This window comes from Bidens hawaiensis, unplaced genomic scaffold (assembly GCF_021521415.1).
Source record: "Bidens hawaiensis isolate Kalapana, Puna unplaced genomic scaffold, B.hawaiensis_p1.1 tig00008946_1, whole genome shotgun sequence".
In the NCBI taxonomy this organism is placed as follows: Eukaryota; Viridiplantae; Streptophyta; class Magnoliopsida; order Asterales; family Asteraceae; genus Bidens; species Bidens hawaiensis.
In genome coordinates this window covers 861,167-879,450 of record NW_027491650.1, presented here as the reverse complement: position 1 = coordinate 879,450, position 18,284 = coordinate 861,167, and the positions used below count along the sequence as shown (strand labels likewise).

The following is an 18,284-nucleotide window of genomic DNA, read 5'->3' as shown; positions in this document are numbered from 1 at the left end:
GTTTATTCTTAATAAACAGTGTTCCCAACAAGCTTGAAGGAAGTTGATCAAGAAACATCTTAAGGACTTCTACCTAGCAAGGTTAAACTTCTAGCAAAGCTACGGTGTTACCAGCACACTTCGATTTGCCTAATAAGTTAATATTAACAAAGATTTGAAGGGATTCCTGAAGAACAAGTTTGCTAGTGAGACTATATCGAGCATAGTTTGATATGGTCAAGAGGATTGTAGTCTGATACGGGAATATTTTCTTTGGAAAATATTTTAAGTAAAGTATGCCTGGAGAACTATTTCCCAAAACACTTCATGGTTACCAGGTCTACTCGACAAAGATATATGCTGCAAACCTTACCCGAAGACCTATTTTACACTTAGCATTTATTGTAATATCTTTAATTATGTACGGATGATTAGGGTTTCGAGATATGGAATGTCAGATGTCAGGGCAGGCCTATAAAAAGAAATATTAATGACACACCTGATATTGAGAAAAAGGCTAAAAGAAGATCCAAATATTCTAAACCTCTCTGAAAAGGCTAAGTATGGGTACCGAGCAAGGTAAGACTTCCCAGCAAGGTTTTACTTGTCCTCGCAAGGTATTTTGCCTTCGCAATAAGGTTATCTTCTTGGACTCCTCTTATGTATTAAACCAAGCAAGGTTCACTTTTTCTAGCTAGGTAGTTCTTCAAGTCAAGCAAGGTTTGTTTTCCTTGCAAACCCTTGGCTCAAACCAAGCTAAAACTAAATCTAGCAAGTTTTATTCTTAATAAACAGTGTTCCCAGCAAGCTTGAAGGGAGTTGATCAAGAACCATCTTAAGGACTTCTAACTAGCAACGTTCAACTCCTAGCAAAGCTACGGTGTTACCAGCACACATCGATTTGCTTAATAATATAATATTAACAAAGAGTTGAACGGATTCTGGAAGAACAAGTTTGCTAGTGGGACTATATCGAGCAAAGTTTGATATGGTCAAGAGGATTGAAGTCTGCTACGTGAATATTTTAATTCGAAAATATTTTAACTAAAGTTTGCCCGGAGAACTATTTCCAAACACATTTCATGGTTACCTGGTCTTCTCGACAAACATACATGTTGCAAACTTTGCCCGAAGACCTGTTTTACGCTTAGCATTTTTGGTAATATTTTAATTATGTACGGATGATTAGGGTTTCCATATATAGAATGTCAGATGTCAGGGCAGGCCAATAAAAGAAATATTTATAGCACACCAGATATTGAGAAAAAGGCTAAAAGAAGATTTGAATATTCTAAACCTCTCGAAAAAGGCTAAGTATGGATACCGAGCAAGGTCAGACTTCCCAGCAAGGTTTTACTTATCCTAAAAAGGTATTTTTCCTTTCTAATAAGATTATCTTTCAGAATTCCTCTTAAGTGTTAAACCAAGCAAGGTTCACTATATCTAGCAAGGTAGTTCTTCAAGTCAAGCTAGGTTTTTTTCCTTGCAAACCCTTGGCACAAACCAATTTAAAACCAAATCTAGCAGGGTTTATTCTTAATATACATTGTTCGCAGCAAGCTTGAAGGAAGTTTATCAAGAAACAACTCAAGGATTTCTACCTAGCAAGGTTCATCTCCTAGCAAAGCTACGGTGTTACCAGCACACTTCGATTTGCTTAATAAGTTAATATTAACAAAGAGTTGAAGGGATTCCTGAACAACAAGTTTGCTAGTGGGACCATATCGAACAAATTTTGATATGGTCAAGAGGATTGAATTCTGCTAGGTGAATATTTTCTTTGGAAAATATTTTAAGTAAAGTCTGCCCGGAGAACTGTTTCCCAACACACTTCATGGTTACCAGGTCTGCTCGACAAAGATACATGCTACAAACCTTGCCCGAGGACCTGTTTTACACTTAGCATTTAATGTAATATATTTAATTATGTACGGAAGATTGGGGTTTCTAGATATGGAATGTCAGATGTCAGGGTAGGCCTATAAAAGAAATATTTATGACACCCCTGATATTGAGTAAAAGTCTAAAAGAAGATTCGAATCATATAAACCTCTCTGAAAAGGCAAAGTATGGATACAGAGCAAGGTAAGACTTCCCAGCAAGGTTTTACTTGTCCTCGCAAGGTATTTTGCCTTCCCAATAAGGTTATCTTCTAGGACTTCCCATATGTATTAAACCAAACAAGGTTCACTTTGTCTAGTTAGGTAGTTCTTCAAGTCAAGCAAGGTTTGTTTTCCTTGCAAACCCTTGGCTCAAACCAAGCAAAAACCAAATCTAGCAAGTTTTATTCTTAATAAACAGTGTTCCCAGCAAGCTTGAAGGAAGTTGATCAAGAAACATCTTAAGGACTTCTACCTAGCAAGGTTCAACTCCTAGCAAAGCTACGGTGTTACCAGCATACTTCGATTTGCTTAATAAGTTAATATTAACAAAGAGTTGAAGGAATTCCTGAATTACAAGTTTGCTTGTGGGACTATATCGAGCATAGTTTGATATGGTCAAGAGGATTGAAGTCTGCTAGGTGAATATTTTCTTTCGAAAATATTTTAAGTAAAGTCTGCCCGGAGAACTATTTCCCAACACACTTCATGGTTACCTGGTCTGCTCGACAAAGATACATGCTGCAAACCTTGCCCGAAGACCTTTTTTACACTTAGCATTTATTGTAATATTTTAATTATGTACGGATGATTAGGGTTTCCATATATGGAATGTCATATGTCAGGGCAGGCCTATAAAAGAAATATTTATATCAAACCTGATATTGAGAAAAAGGCTAAAAGAAGATTTGAATATTCTAAACATCTCTAAAAAGACCGAGCAATGTCAGACTTCCTAGCAAGGTTTTACTTATCCTAGCAAGGTATTTTGCCTTCCTAATAAGGTTATCTTTTAGATTTCCTCTTAAGTGTTAAACCAAGCAAGGTTCACTTTGTCTAGCCAGGTAGTTCTTCAAGTCAAGCAAGGTTTGTTTTCCTTGCAAACCCTTGGCTCTAACCAAGCTAAACCCAAATCTAGCAAGTTTTATTCTTAATAAACAGCGTTCCCAGCAAGTTTGAAGGAAGTTGATCAAGAAACATCTTAAGGACTTCTACCTAGCAAGGTTCAACTCCTAACAAAGCTACGGTATTACCAGCACACTTCGATTTGCTTAATAAGTTAATATTAACAAAGAGTTGAAGGGATTCCTGAAGAACAAGTTTGCTAGTGGGACTATATCAAGCAAAGTTTGATATGGTCAAGAGGATTGAAGTCTGCTAGGTGAATATTTTCTTTGGAAAATATTTTATGTAAAGTTTGCCCGGAGAACTGTTTCCCAACACACTTCATGGTTACCTTATCTGCTCGACAAAGATACATGCTGCAAACTTTGCCCGAAGACTGTTTTACACTTAGCATTTATTGTAATATTTTAATTTTGTACGGATGATTAGGGTTTCCATATATGGAATGTCAGATGTCAGGGCAGGCCTATAAAAGAAATATTAATAGCACACCTGATACTGAGGAAAAGGCTAAAGAAGATTTGAATATTCTAAACATCTCTAAAAAGGCCAAGTATGGATACCGAGCAAGGTCAGACTTCCCAGCAAGGTTTTACTTATCCCAGCAAGGTATTTTGCCTTCCTAATAAGGTTCACTTTGTCTAGCCAGGTTGTTCTTCAAGCAAGCAAGGTTTATTTTCCTTGCAAACCCATGGCTCAATCCAAGTTAAAACCAAATCTAGCAGGGTTTATTATTAACAAACATTGTTCGGAGCAAGCTTGAAGGAAGTTTATCAAGAAACAACTTAAGGACTTCTACCTAGCAAGGTTCATCTCCTAGCAAAGATACGGTGTTACCAGCACACTTCGATTTGCCAAATAAGTTAATATTAACAAAGATTTGAAGGGATTCCTGAAGAACAAGTTTGCTAGTGGGAATATATCGAGCAAAGTTTGATATGGTCAAGAGGATTGTAGTTTGATACGTGAATATTTTCTTTGGAAAATATTTTAAGTAAAGTATGCATGGAGAACTGTTTCCCAAAACACTTCATGGTTACCTGGTCTACTCGACAAAGATATATGCTACAAACCTTGCCCGAAGACCAATTTTACACTTAGCATTTATTGTAATATCTTTAATTATGTACGAATGATTAGGGTTTCGAGATATGGAATATCAGATGTCAGGGCAGGCCTATTAAAAGAAATATTTACGGCACACCTGATATTTAGAAAAAGGCTAAAAGAAGATCCAAATATTCTAAACCTCTCTGAAAAGGCTATGTATGGATACCGAGCAAGGTAAGACTTCCCAGCAAGGTTTTACTTGTCCTTGCAAGGTATTTTCCCTTCCCAATAAGTTTATCTTCTAGGACTCCTCTTATGCATTAAACCAAGAAAGGTTCACTCTTTCTAGCTAGGTAGTTCTTCAAGTCAAGCAAGGTTTGTATTCCATGCAAACCCTTGGCTCAAACCAAGCTAAAACTAAATCTAGCAAGTTTTATTCTTAATAAACAGTGTTCCCAGCAAGCTTGAAGGAAGTTGATCAAGAAACATCTTGGTGACTTCTACCTAGCAAGGTTCAACTCCTAGCGAAGCTACGGTGTTACCAGAATACTTCGATTTGCCTAATAATTTAATATTAACATAGAGTTGAAGGGATTCCTGAAGAACAAGTTTGCTAGTGGGACGATATCGAGCAAAGTTTGATATGGTCAAGAGGATTGAAGTCTGCTACTTGAATATTTTCTTTATGTAAAGTCTGCCCGGAGAACTGTTTCCCAACACACTTCATGGTTACATGGTATGCTCGGCAAAGATACATGCTGCAAACCTTTCCCGAAGACCTGTTTTACCCTTATAATTAATTGTAATATTTTAATTATGTACGGATGATTAGGATTTCCATATATGAAATGTCAGATGTCAAGGAAGGCCTATAAAATAAATATTTATGGCACACCTGATATTGAGAAAAAGGCTAAAAGAAGATTTGAATCTTCTAAACCTCTCTGAAAAGGCTAAGTATGGATACCGAGCAAGGTCAGACTTCCCAGGAAGGTTTTTACTTATCCTATTAAGATATTTTTCCTTCCTAATAAGGTTATCTTTTAGAATTCCTCTTAAGTGTTAAACCAAGCAAGTGTTGGAATTACGTATGCCCGAGACACATACTTAAACTAATGTGGCTAACTGTGTTTGATCCAAGTCGGGTCATACCCAATAACAAGCTAGACAACACCAAATGTATTCTTTTAACGATTTGATCATTTAAATGAATACCGAACACTACGTGTTTAGAAAATTGGTTTTCTAAACAAACACACTTGAGGATTCAAATAAATTATTTGGATAATTTGTTTATATAAACTAATTATTTAATTGGTTAAATAATTAAATAGATGTATGCACATTTTATGAAAATGAGTTTTATAAAATGAATGGAGAAGTTTTAAATGTTAAAACACAAAACAAAAAAAAAAAAAAAAAAAAAAAAACAAACAAAACCGGCCACCCATGTGGGGTGGTGGTTTTACCCAATCAATAACAAGATGCTCTATGTAACTTGTCTTGGGTTCCTTTTAATCCTCCATTTCCCCATACATGCAAATTGTCTTGTTCTTTGATATTTTTCAAGTGTTGTAACAAGCAAACAAACTCTCTCTCTTTCTCTCCAAAACCCACGGCTCACTTGGGCATCATTTGGGAGTTTTGTGAGCTAGTTCAAGTGTTCAAAATCCTAGCAACTAGTTGGTGTTGTTGCTCAAAGCTTGGGGTATACAAAGCTTGAGGGTTTCTCTTTGCAACCTTGCCATTTGAAGACATCATCTTCTTCATCCATCTACATCTTCTTATAAGGTATAAGAAGGTACCATTTACATTTTGTAAGCATATTGTTCTTGTAATATTGATCCTTGTTCTTTGGGTTTTAGTTTTAACATAATGGTATGTTCATAACAAGTTTTAAAATCTAAGCTTCCGTTGCGTTTTCTAGTTAAATATGGTTAACTTGAACTTTGATAATCTTGTACAAAACCCAACAATGGCATCAAGAGCCGGTTACAAGGACTTATGCTTCTTACATGTTCATAGATTTCGGGTTTTTCATGGGTGAAAAAGGGGTCCGAAATTTGGGTGGATTTTACCCCTCATGGATTTGTAAGATCTTGACATGCATGAAAGATCTTAGGAAACCATTAATAACATTTGGATGTTGAAAATAAAAAAAAATAATAATAATAATTTGGGCCGTAGCCTCTTGGGGGGGGGGGGCCGATTTTATTTGGTGATTTTGGGCATTGGTTGCTTAGGTTGCATGCTTAGAACATTTGGTATGTTTGGATGTGTCATAACCGAAACCTAGACCTTGGATGTGTTGATTGTTGTTTGTGTATGTTGATTATGTTTATTATTCAATATGGTTGTAATAATTCATAATCTTAGGCTTGTGTAATTTATTTATTCATAAGTTGGTTTGTAATAAATAGATTAGTTGCATTTTCTTTTTTTTAGAAAAATATGTATTAGGATACATTTTGTAAAAATTGAAGATGCAAGAATTGGTGGATTTGGGCCTTGGACCGAAATTTTGGGCTTGTTGGGCCTCACCGGCCCATCATGGGATTCAAGCCCATTAGGCCCATAAATTTCACTCTTGGGCCCAAGAAGACTTTTGGAAGTTTGGAGCCCATTAACAAGCCCAACAAGAACACAACAACTTGGAAAGGATACTTGAAGCATTTGGATGCAAGGTCAAGTGGGAGTCAACATTCCATCCTTGTGTCATGTTTTGTCCCTTAGGTGTGACTTATGACCTATACTTGTTTCGGCTAACAAGTATGGTCAAACTTAGCGGTTCTCGGTTATGACTATATTTTGCATGTGTTTGCTTGGTTGTTTGTTTTACTTATTGTAATGTGTGGTTGATAGATATTAGGATATCCAAACCGTCACATAGGAACGACAACAAGCATAAAACGGGTTCTAATATATATTTGGTAATATCGCGTCAATTAGTTTAATTAAATGGGTTTATTAAAACTAAGCGATTACTCACATATAATAAAATTGGTTTTATTATAACTTGAACCTTGAAAATTGGTTTTCAAAATCGCCATATTACTAAATGCATGTTAGGATATGGCATAATGTTTTTCAAACTAGAATATTGGAAAACTTAAAATCCCTTTTTCATAATTACCAAGGAAACAAGTCTTACACCATCCTTTTGTATGACACTTAACGTATTAGGGAACTTTAAATGGGATAAAGGTCACCTAACCATTTTGAGCAAACTAATATACTTAGGGTAATATTAACATATTTGTGGGATAAAGGTCACCTAACCACTTGTATGTTAATCTTACATGTTTATACAAGTAGGACGACTTGAATTGGAAACCATGTGATAAAGGTCACCTAAGCATGGGGATCTAATGGTGTTGATGGGATAAACATGCCAACACGAAATAAGGATTTCGAATGGTCCCATACCTCTAGAAGTTGCAAAAGGTTGCAATTGTCAAGATTGACTACCTTGTTAAATCAAATAACGGGATAAAGGTCACCTAACCGAAATTTGATTTATCGTTGGATTCTAGAATTTAATTATTATTTTAAAATTTGGAATAAAAGGGTATTAATAATTAAATTGTTTATAATACTAAAATAAAACTTTGTTAAAATTTTGTAGATGGCCGCTAACAATGCAAACACCTCTACCCATAACACCCGTAACCTATCCTTAAGAACCATCCTTGAAAAGGATCGTCTAAACCATAATAACTTTATGGATTGGTATCGCAACTTGAGAATAGTTCTCAAACGAGAAGAGATATCATATGTCTTAGACGATCCCATTCCCGACGAGCCTAACGTGGAAGATGAGGAGGCGTATAACGATTGGGTCAAGTACACCAAAGATTCGGTGCAAGCCTCTTGCCTCATGTTAGGGACTATGATTCCCGAAATCCAAAAGGATTTCGAGCATCATGGGGCATACGACATGATAACTCAATTGAAGGAAATGTTCCTTCAACAAGCTAGAGCGGAACGTTTCGAAACGGTTCGAGCGTTTCATGCATGTCGTATGGAGGAAACCCAAAGCGTCTCATCTTATGTCCTAAAAATGAAAAGCTACATTGAAAAGCTTCGTAGGTTGAATTGTCCCGTATCTAATGAGTTGGCTACGGATTTGATCCTCAACTCTTTGACCAAAAGGTTTGAAACCTTTGTCATGAATTATAACATGAATGGATGGGACAAAAGCATTGGTGAGCTTCACGCAATGCTAAGAACGGCCGAAGCGGGAATGGGTAAAAGGGCTTTACCCGTTCTAACAATCAATGAAGGAAAAAGGGGACATAACTCCAACCCCAAAGCAAGTGTTGCTAAGGGCAAGGGCCACGTCCAAGGAAAGGGAAAGAGGAAAGCCATCACGGCCACCAAACCGAAGGAAAAGAAGCAAAAGGTTGCGGCGCAAGATCCATGCTTTGAGTGTGGAGAGATAGGTCATTGGAAAAGGAATTGTCCGACCTATCTCAATGCGTTAAAAGATAAGAGGGATGCGGGGCATACCTCAGGTATTATCTTTACTATACATATTGAACTAAATGTTATTTCTTCGAATACATGGGTACTTGATACCGGATGTGGAACTCACATTTGCAATTTGTTGCAGGGGTTCAAAAGAAGTAAACAACTCAACAAAGGGGACATTAGTCTCTTTATGGGCAATGGAGCAAGAGTTGAAGTCCAAGCCCAAGGAGACTACTTGTTAAAGCTTCCAAGTGGTTTGGAAGTAATTTTGAAGAATGTTTTGTATGCTCCTAAGTTAAGGAGAAACATTATTTCCGTGTCCCTTTTAAAACAATGTGGCTTTGATCTTAAATTTATAAATTGTGATATTCATGTTTTGATGAATGGCATGTTTTATTTTAAAGCTATACCCATGAATGGTATATATGAAATAGATCAAAGTGGTATGTCACATAGTAGTTCAATGTACAATGTCAACACCAAGAAACTCAAGAAGGACTTGGGTGATTCCTATCTTTGGCATTGTCGCCTTGGACATATAAGTAAGAATCGCATGCAAACTCTTCGCAAGAGTGGTATTCTAGAAACAAATGAGTATGATTCATTTGATGTATGTGAATCTTGTTTACAAGGCAAAATGACAAAGCAACCCTTTAATAAAACTTTTGAAAGGTCAAAAGAATTATTGGGTATCATACATTCGGATGTATGTGGTCCTTTTAGACCAATGACTAGGAATGGTGAAAGATACTTCATTACCTTTATTGACGATTATAGTCGATATGGTTATGTGTACTTAATGAAACACAAAGATGAAGCTTTTGAAATGTTCAAAGACTTCAAAACTGAAGTAGAAAGACAACTCAAGACCACAATCAAAGTACTTCGTAGTGATAGAGGAGGTGAATACCTAAGTGGTGTTTTTCAAGATCATCTTAAGAGTTGTGGAATTATTTCACAACTTACTCCACCTGGAACACCACAACATAATGGTGTGTCTGAAAGGAGAAATCGTACCCTATTAGATATGGTTCGATCGATGATGGCTAGAAGCACTTTACCTCTATCATTTTGGGGCTATGCTTTACTTTCCGCTGTTCGCATATTGAATATGGCTCCAACCAAGAAAGTGGAGAAGACACCTTTTGAAGTATGGCATGGAAAGGCTCCATCGCTATCATTCTTAAGAGTTTGGGGTTGTGAAGCTTATGTAAAGCAATACACCCCAAACAAATTAGAAGTCCGATCCACTAAGTGTATCTTTATAGGTTATCCTAAAGATGATTTAGGATATTACTTTTACGATCCTAGTGAGCAAAATGTTATTATTGCTCGAAAGGGTAAGTTCTTGGAAACTAAGTTCCTTGAGGAAGGAACTAATAGTAGAACAGTGAAATTTGATGAGGATCAAGAATCACAAGATGATACACAATTGGTTGATACTAGCACTCAACAAGAGGTTGTTGAAAGTGATCAAGTGGTTGATCAAAACACACAAAACGTTCGCAGATCTGGTAGAATTAGCAATCCACCTGAAAAATATGGATTTTTTGTAGAAGGTTGCTACGTGGTAGATTCGGATGAACCGACCACATACCGTGATGCAATGTCCAAGAATGATTGTGACAAATGGCTTGAAGCCATGAACGTTGAGATGCAATCCATGTATGACAACCAAGTTTGGGAATTGGTTGAACCACCACTCAACTCCAAAGCTGTTGGAAGCAAGTGGGTTTTCAAAAGGAAAACTGATATGCATGGAAACTTGGATACTTATAAAGCAAGACTTGTAGCTAAGGGTTTCACTCAAACTCAAGGGGTTGATTATGATGAAACTTTTTCGCCTGTGGCAATGCTTAAGTCTATTAGGATATTATTTGCCATAGCTGCACATTATGATTATGAAATTTGGCAAATGGATGTCAAGACCGCTTTCCTAAATGGATATCTTGAGGAAGATGTCTATATGGTTCAGCCTGAAGGTTTTGTCGATCCAAAACATCCTAATAAAGTATGCAAGTTAAAGAAATCAATCTATGGATTGAAACAAGCATCTAGAACTTGGAATCATCGTTTTGATGAAGAAATCAAAAGTTTTGGATTCATCAAGAACGCTGATGAGGCTTGTGTGTATAAGAAAGCTAGTGGGAGTATAATTACCTTCTTAGTATTGTATGTCGATGACATTCTACTATTTGGAAATGACATTCCAACCATGGAAAGCGTTAAGGCTTGGCTTGGAAGTAGATTTTCCATCAAGGATCTTGGTGAAGCTGCCTATATTTTGGGAATAAAGATCTATAGGGATAGGTCAAGGCGCTTGATAGGTTTGAACCAAAGTACATACATTGATAAGATCTTGAAAAGGTTCAAGATGGAAAACTCCAAGAAAGGTTTTGTACCTATTCAAAGAGGGACCATATTGAGTTCAGCTCAATGTCCAAGCTCAAAGGGTGAGCAAGAGACGATGAAACAAATCCCATATGCTTCTGCTATAGGATCCATCATGTATGCGATGATATGTACTAGACCTGATGTGTCATGCGCTTTGAGCATGACAAGCAGATACCAACAGAATCCAGGAAACAGTCATTGGATGGCTGTTAAGAGCATATTGAAATACCTTAGGAGAACTAAGGATATGTTTCTGATATATGGATCTGGTGAGGAGGAACTCGCTATAAAAGGTTACACGGATGCGAGCTTCCAAACTGATCGAGATGATTCTCGATCACAGTCTGGGTATGTGTTCACACTTAATGGAGGAGCTGTCTCTTGGAAGAGCTCAAAACAGGAAGTGGTAGCATTGTCCACTACAGAATCAGAATACATCGCCGCTTCATTGGCAGCTCAGGAAGCTGCATGGTTGAAGAAATTCATTACTGATCTAGGGGTGGTCTCTTCCATTCAAGACCCTCTAGAAATCTTTTGTGACAACGAGGGTGCGATTGCACAAATCAAGGAACCTCGTTCGCACCAAAAGACTAGACACATAGAGCGGAGATTCAACTACATAAGGGATGAAGTTGAAAAGGGAAAGATCTGTATTCGCAAAGTTGGAACTGATCAAAATCTTGCGGATCCATTCACGAAGCTCCTAGAAAGACCGAAACATGAGCGTCATGCGAGTGGCTTAGGACTTCGATATTCTAGTAATTGGATTTGATCTATTTTGTATTTACGTTTAAAAGACTTTTGTAATTTAACTCTTTTATATGATTATGGAATCTTGAGTTAAATTCTAATTTTGCATGTTTAATCCATGAATAAGTTATCTTATTCTAAAAGTCCGTAGTCGATCACATTTGTGGGAACAAATATGAAGCAAGACTATTATGAACTAGGATTGGTGGATATTCATAAGGAATGAATATGGAGCATAGGTTTGCTGCCAAGGTTCATAGATATTTGTGGGATACAAATATTGGAATGACCCGCTCTCAATATTACTACATGGAGTCGATGGACCTGATCATTAGTAATTTTGAGTAAAGGAGAATTTCATATTATCCTTAGACCTGAGATGTATACTGGGCCTTGATTTTCACCGAGTATTACACTTTGACTCTCCCCTTCGCTATTCGTAAAAGATGGTACATAAGGATGAGCTCGGGTGGAGTATAAAGTGATAGTGAGAGGGGTATACAGTCAAGATGGAATTTGTTCCTCTTATGTGTTGAGAGTTTAGATGTCTAAGGCCTGATAAAGTTGAATTGTAAAGAGAATGATCGCCTATGTCTCTTAGATCCAACATGACATCTAGTAACAAAGGGATATAATGATAAATTCACCTAAATCATATCAAGTAAGGGACTTGAAGGGATGATGTTATTGAATGGCACTTCGTCAAACACATTAGGGGTGGTGAACTGTTGTTAGGCGGTATTCACCACTTGCATTAATTTTCTATGTATCTCGTGCAAGTGGGAGATTGTTGGAATTACGTATGCCCGAGACACATACTTAAACTAATGTGGCTAACTGTGTTTGATCCAAGTCGGGTCATACCCAATAACAAGCTAGACAACACCAAATGTATTCTTTTAACGATTTGATCATTTAAATGAATACCGAACACTACGTGTTTAGAAAATTGGTTTTCTAAACAAACACACTTGAGGATTCAAATAAATTATTTGGATAATTTGTTTATATAAACTAATTATTTAATTGGTTAAATAATTAAATAGATGTATGCACATTTTATGAAAATGAGTTTTATAAAATGAATGGAGAAGTTTTAAATGTTAAAACACAAAACAAAAAAAAAAAAAAAAAAAAAAAAACAAACAAAACCGGCCACCCATGTGGGGTGGTGGTTTTACCCAATCAATAACAAGATGCTCTATGTAACTTGTCTTGGGTTCCTTTTAATCCTCCATTTCCCCATACATGCAAATTGTCTTGTTCTTTGATATTTTTCAAGTGTTGTAACAAGCAAACAAACTCTCTCTCTTTCTCTCCAAAACCCACGGCTCACTTGGGCATCATTTGGGAGTTTTGTGAGCTAGTTCAAGTGTTCAAAATCCTAGCAACTAGTTGGTGTTGTTGCTCAAAGCTTGGGGTATACAAAGCTTGAGGGTTTCTCTTTGCAACCTTGCCATTTGAAGACATCATCTTCTTCATCCATCTACATCTTCTTATAAGGTATAAGAAGGTACCATTTACATTTTGTAAGCATATTGTTCTTGTAATATTGATCCTTGTTCTTTGGGTTTTAGTTTTAACATAATGGTATGTTCATAACAAGTTTTAAAATCTAAGCTTCCGTTGCGTTTTCTAGTTAAATATGGTTAACTTGAACTTTGATAATCTTGTACAAAACCCAACAACAACATCGGTGGCGGTCTTGGTATTATCGAATTGGTACTGGTCTTTGTTTTTATAGTTTCCGCATGTGCGTATAATGTTTTTCTTGACACTCATGTATAAAACTTGTGTCAAAGGCGAAGTTGTATTCAAAATGGAGTATTATTTGGTATCATAAATTATAAAGTGCTGGCACCCTAAGGGTTTGACGGAGTTTACCGTAAGTTGCCTTGTAAATGTGGAAATCATGGTTCTGATGAATGTTTCGGGTGGTAGCAGGCTTGTAAGTCCTGGTTGCAAGTAGTTATTGATGAAGTCGTTTGAACCCGTTGTAACGGTGAAGAGAGCAGTAGCAAACAACTTAACTGATGACGGTATACCTATGCTTGATATTATCTCCTGTCTTGTCTTTGCAAAGTTCTTTAGTTGTGCATCCATAGGAATTCTACCAATCTTTAATAAATAACAAAAAAACACTTATAAAATGCACAAAAATGAAACATCATTTAAGTTAATTGCTTACTTAAAGCAACTGAAACTTACATAGTTTGCTCCTGATTCATCCAGGATTCCACTAGATCCAGATGCATAATTCACACCTTTCAGAACCACCGGACCACGGGTGCTTGGAGCTAGGTACGGAGGAGGAAAGGTTTTGAAGCCCAACGATTTTCCTAAAGACATAGATGTTGATAACTATCAAACTAAAAGCAATTGCATTTAGATAAAATAATAATAATAATAATAATAATAATAATAATAATAATAGAAAATTTAGATTTTAATAATCCATACTACCACCTATAATGTCCACAACAGTTCTTCCATTTGTAAACCGTCCTGTTGGTTTCCCAAAATCAATCCCGATTGGCTTATAATTGGCCTTGGAAAGAGTTGTGATGTAGTTATTGTTGCCAACATCCACTAGCGAATCGCCGAAAATGAAAATAGATGAAAAATTATGAGGCTTGCAAGTCCCTACATTGACCAAAGTTATGAAGATTGTTGTAGTTGTGAACCAACAAAGCAACATTAATCTAAATAACATTTTTTTCTTCAAGAGAATCCGAGGAAATCGAGTTAATAAATGAAACTTAGAATGCAAAAACGAATATAGTTTGCATTAGTATATATATGATGAAATAGTCCTAAAGTGTATAAATCACATGAGGTCATACCGTTATGGATGCATGAGTTTTGGACGAAATCTCCATGTAAAGTTTCTTGTTGGGAAGATACAAAAGTGTTGGCAATTTAAAGGGTCTTTGAAAAATACTAAAGAAGAACGGAGCTATATAAGGTAATTAGAGTATGAATAATGAACCAATTTTAATAATTTTGTTTTCCTAAAGCCAAATGGTCATATAAAACGAAAAGCCTTAACGGCTTGATGATTAGACAACGACCTTAGACGGTTTGCACCCGTCCACGATCCAAATTGCCATCATCCAGAGCATCGGTTTTGTATTTAAGTTTTATTATGTTGCTTTCGAGATTAATTTAATTCCATTTTAGTTGTAAAAATGTCAAAGTTGGATTTTGTTCATTTATGGTTTTATTTAGATATTTAGTTTTAAATGTTGCTTTATGAGTTTAAGTTTGTCATGATTTAGCACTTGAAGAAACACAAATCCACCCCTTAGGTCTAACAAGTTAGTTCAAGGATAATGGTTAAGTATTTCTCACGATGCGTTGTAATCATTCTTGGTGCAGATGAGTATACCCTGCAAAACAGAACACCGTGAGCTCGTTACGAGGAATTGGGGGGGGGGGGGATTCTCTCGTAACCACCATCCGGCGTGAGAATCAATATTTGGTCATGAGATAGGAATGTATTGAGAGAGAGTTATAATGTTGGATCGTGGATCCTTTACCTTTTGGAGATACGTTGGTATTTATAGCCGGATGAGAGAGAGTATGGCCAGCTGCCCTGTCAGCCTTTCCACCAATTATATTCTCCACTCGTGCAGTTGTGGAGCTTGGTGGACATCATGGCCTTTTGACATTGACGTAGTGTAATTTTGTATCGTCCTTTGTGTGTTGTTCAATCCTCATTGGTTGGGTGATATTCCCGATGTAAATTATTTCTTTTTGTCTCATGCTGGTGAAGATATTAGCGCTACCATTCCCGAAGTGTCAAGCAATGATTATTATATTAGGTTATGGTTATGGTGCTAGGCAGTCCGTCTATCGCACAGTTTATCTGCTTTTATTAGGCTATGGTTATGGCGCCATGTTCTCCGCCTAGCGCACAGTTTATCCACATACCGGGTGTTATATTTATTTGAGGTGGGTTCGATACCCTACCTCTACATGTCCCCCTAGTCCGTAGTTGCCCTTTTTGAAGAAAGGGGGACTATGGACTTATCATGGGCTTTTGACAGCTTGTGTGTATTCTAGCTGCTTGTTTTGTATTGAGTAGTTAATGAAAACTATTGTCTGGCGCGACCTGATTTGACCTTTGATTATTGAAAATCGTCATATGGCGCAGCATTTTTGGTGGTTGGTTATTGTAAACCATCATTTGGCATTGCCTGTTTGGACGTTTGGTTACTGAAAATCGTCCTCTAGGAGAGCCTAATTGTGTGGGTGGTTATTGAAAACCATCCCATGACGGAGCCTTTTTTGGCGGGTGGTTATTGAAAACCATCCCATGGCGGAGCCTATTTTGGCGTGTGGTTATTGAAAACCATCCAATGGCTGAGCCTATTTTGGCAGGTGGTTATTGAAAATCATCCCATGACGGAGCCTTTTTTTGGCGGGTGGTTATTGAAAACCATCCTATTGCGGAGCCTTTTTTGGCGAGTGGTTATTGAAAATCATCCCATGGCGGAGCCTATTTTGACGGGTGGTTATTAAAAACCATCCCATGGCGGAGCCTTTTTTGTCGGGTGGTTATTGAAAACCATCCCATGGCGCAGCCTATTTTGGCGGGTGGTTATCGAAAACAACCCCATGGCGGAGCCTTTTTTGGCGGGTGGTTATTGAAAACCATCCTATGGCGGAGCCTATTTTGGCGGGTAGTTATCGAAAAAAATCCCATGGCGGAGCCTTTTTTGGCGGGTGGTTATTGAAAACCACCCCATGGCGGAGCCTATTTTATCAACACTTGTTCATCTTTCCATTCTTATTGGAGTGATGACGTGTTATTTGGCGGGAAGAGATGATTAAATGAATGTCAGTGAAACGACGGTTTGACATGACAGTTTGACGTCGGTTGCTCTTCGTAATGCAGCTTTTTCGTCTGTGACAGGCGCGTGGGCTAGAATCCTGGTGACGCGCCCAGCTTTAACACATTTTCCTGCCATATCGGTGGCGTGTCACTTGGCGATTGGAACGCGTGGCTTACGTCCTTTTTGTACCCCTGTCCAACATTAATTGCGATGAGTATAAAAGGAAGAGTTGCCACCTTGGGATTTCCTTATTCATCAGAAACCTTTCCATCGTAAATTTCCTTTCCATTTGATCATTTGTCTACCTTTTATGGCCGAATCATCTCACTCCATCAAAACCAAGAAGAATAATAGTATGGAGTTCGTCGACTGTCGTATGTCTCCTGAGAATTTCAACAACATGGTCAAGGTTTACCACCTTGGCCCTGAGTTTGAGCCTGAGTTTCCCGCCCCGGGCAAGACGGCTCGACAGGATCCTAACGGCAAGATTGCTGTGTATAAGAAGTATTTCCTCCTGGGCAACTTCTGTTTGCCCATTACTCAATTCTTGCTGGAGGTTTTGGATGCATTTGGGCTACACATGAGCCAAATACATCCACTCGGAATGGCTCGCCTCCGCCATTTCGAGTATACCTGTCATTGTCTTGGCATTGCTTACAAGATGGCGGCCTTCTACTATTGGCGTTTGTCCTAGGGTTGGTATAATTTGTTTACCCATCCTGGTGCCAAGGCCATAGCTCTGGAGGCGTCAAAGAGTTTTCACGAGTGGAAGAGTCTCTTCTTCTACGTTACTACGCGCGTGGTTCCACATGTGATGCATTTTGCGGATGTGAAGGAGCTTCCGGAGCCTAAATTTGTCCCATATTCTGGGAAGGACTGGTTTAACACCTTACATGTCAGCCTCTCCCCACTTCGTCACTATTCAGAGCGCGATGGTGCTATTCGGCATGAGTCGTATTTGGGAGGATGCGACTAAAGTTCCCGTCATCCAGAATGGTGGTCAAGGTTAGTGGTTTACGTGGTTGTTATGGACTCCCGTTCGTTTATTTGACTTTTTCAAATGTGTTTGTCGTTTACAGAGGTGGGGGTTCTCACTCTCCTCCTGTAACCTTTGCAAGAGGGCACCAAGGTCTTGCACCAGAGGGAGTTAGTTCCCCGTGAGGAGCCAATCCTCATGAGGACCGCCCCAAACTTTGTGTTTCCTCTTCCTATGGAGCAGTCACTACCTCCGCGACCACTGCCACCACCCAGCTTCGTCAACCCAAAATAGGGTAAGCTTTAACATCCTTAGGTTTCATTTTTGTGTTTCCTAACATTTGTTTTTGCATATTTCAGATAAACGGTCTCATATTGTGCGCTTTCATAAATGCAGTGGGAAAGGTGCACAATCTGGCGGTTGGAAGGCGGTTGCGCCTCTGATAGTTACCGCCGCGAGAAACGTCGTGGATGACGATGTCGTCCTCGTGTCCAGCGTTCCGTTCGGGTTGCCGGTATCTTCGTCGGTGACATTTCTTGGGTCGCCTGGTTCTGGCGGTGACACTGTGTCACTCCCAACCGTCTGCAACCAGGCTTTTATTGGCTTCTCCTTGTCTTCAGTCTCGCAGCCTGGGACTGTTGTGGACACAAGTCCGCTCGTCCCTGCCCCAATTTTGACGGCGGGAGGTCTTGTGTCTTATGAAGCCTCTACTCCTAGAACTGTTGTGGATACGACCATCGTATTTACCATTTCACTTTCTTGTTCTACTACCACGGGGACGTTCGTTGTCCCACATCATGCGTCATCTACACCTGCGGGTGA

The 18,284-nt window shown here is 38.2% G+C and overlaps 1 protein-coding gene across 1 annotated transcript; it reads right to left on the bottom strand.

Annotated features, from left to right (window-relative positions):
• Nucleotides 1-13,344: 13,344 nt before the first annotated feature.
• LOC143530474 (GDSL esterase/lipase At4g16230-like) lies at nt 13,345-14,609 on the bottom strand. The gene is made up of 3 exons (XM_077026002.1): nt 14,115-14,609; nt 13,857-13,987; nt 13,345-13,766 (listed from the first exon to the last, which is right to left on the bottom strand). Exons 1-3 carry the CDS (start codon nt 14,359-14,361, stop codon nt 13,476-13,478), a joined length of 669 nt encoding a protein of 222 aa, XP_076882117.1. The 5' UTR covers nt 14,362-14,609; the 3' UTR covers nt 13,345-13,475.
• Nucleotides 14,610-18,284: the final 3,675 nt, after the last annotated feature.

What these genes read in the sequence shown, in the direction of transcription:
- LOC143530474 (XM_077026002.1), bottom strand. Translation starts at nt 14,361, where the DNA reads ATGTTATTTAGATTAATGTTGCTTTGTTGGTTCACAACTACAACAATC. An exon ending in AACTGTTGTGGACATTATAG is followed by an intron (nt 13,988 to 14,114) that starts GTGGTAGTATGG and finishes CTATGTCTTTAG; the next exon opens with GAAAATCGTTGGGCTTCAAA. An exon ending in ATGAATCAGGAGCAAACTAT is followed by an intron (nt 13,767 to 13,856) that starts GTAAGTTTCAGT and finishes TATTTATTAAAG; the next exon opens with ATTGGTAGAATTCCTATGGA.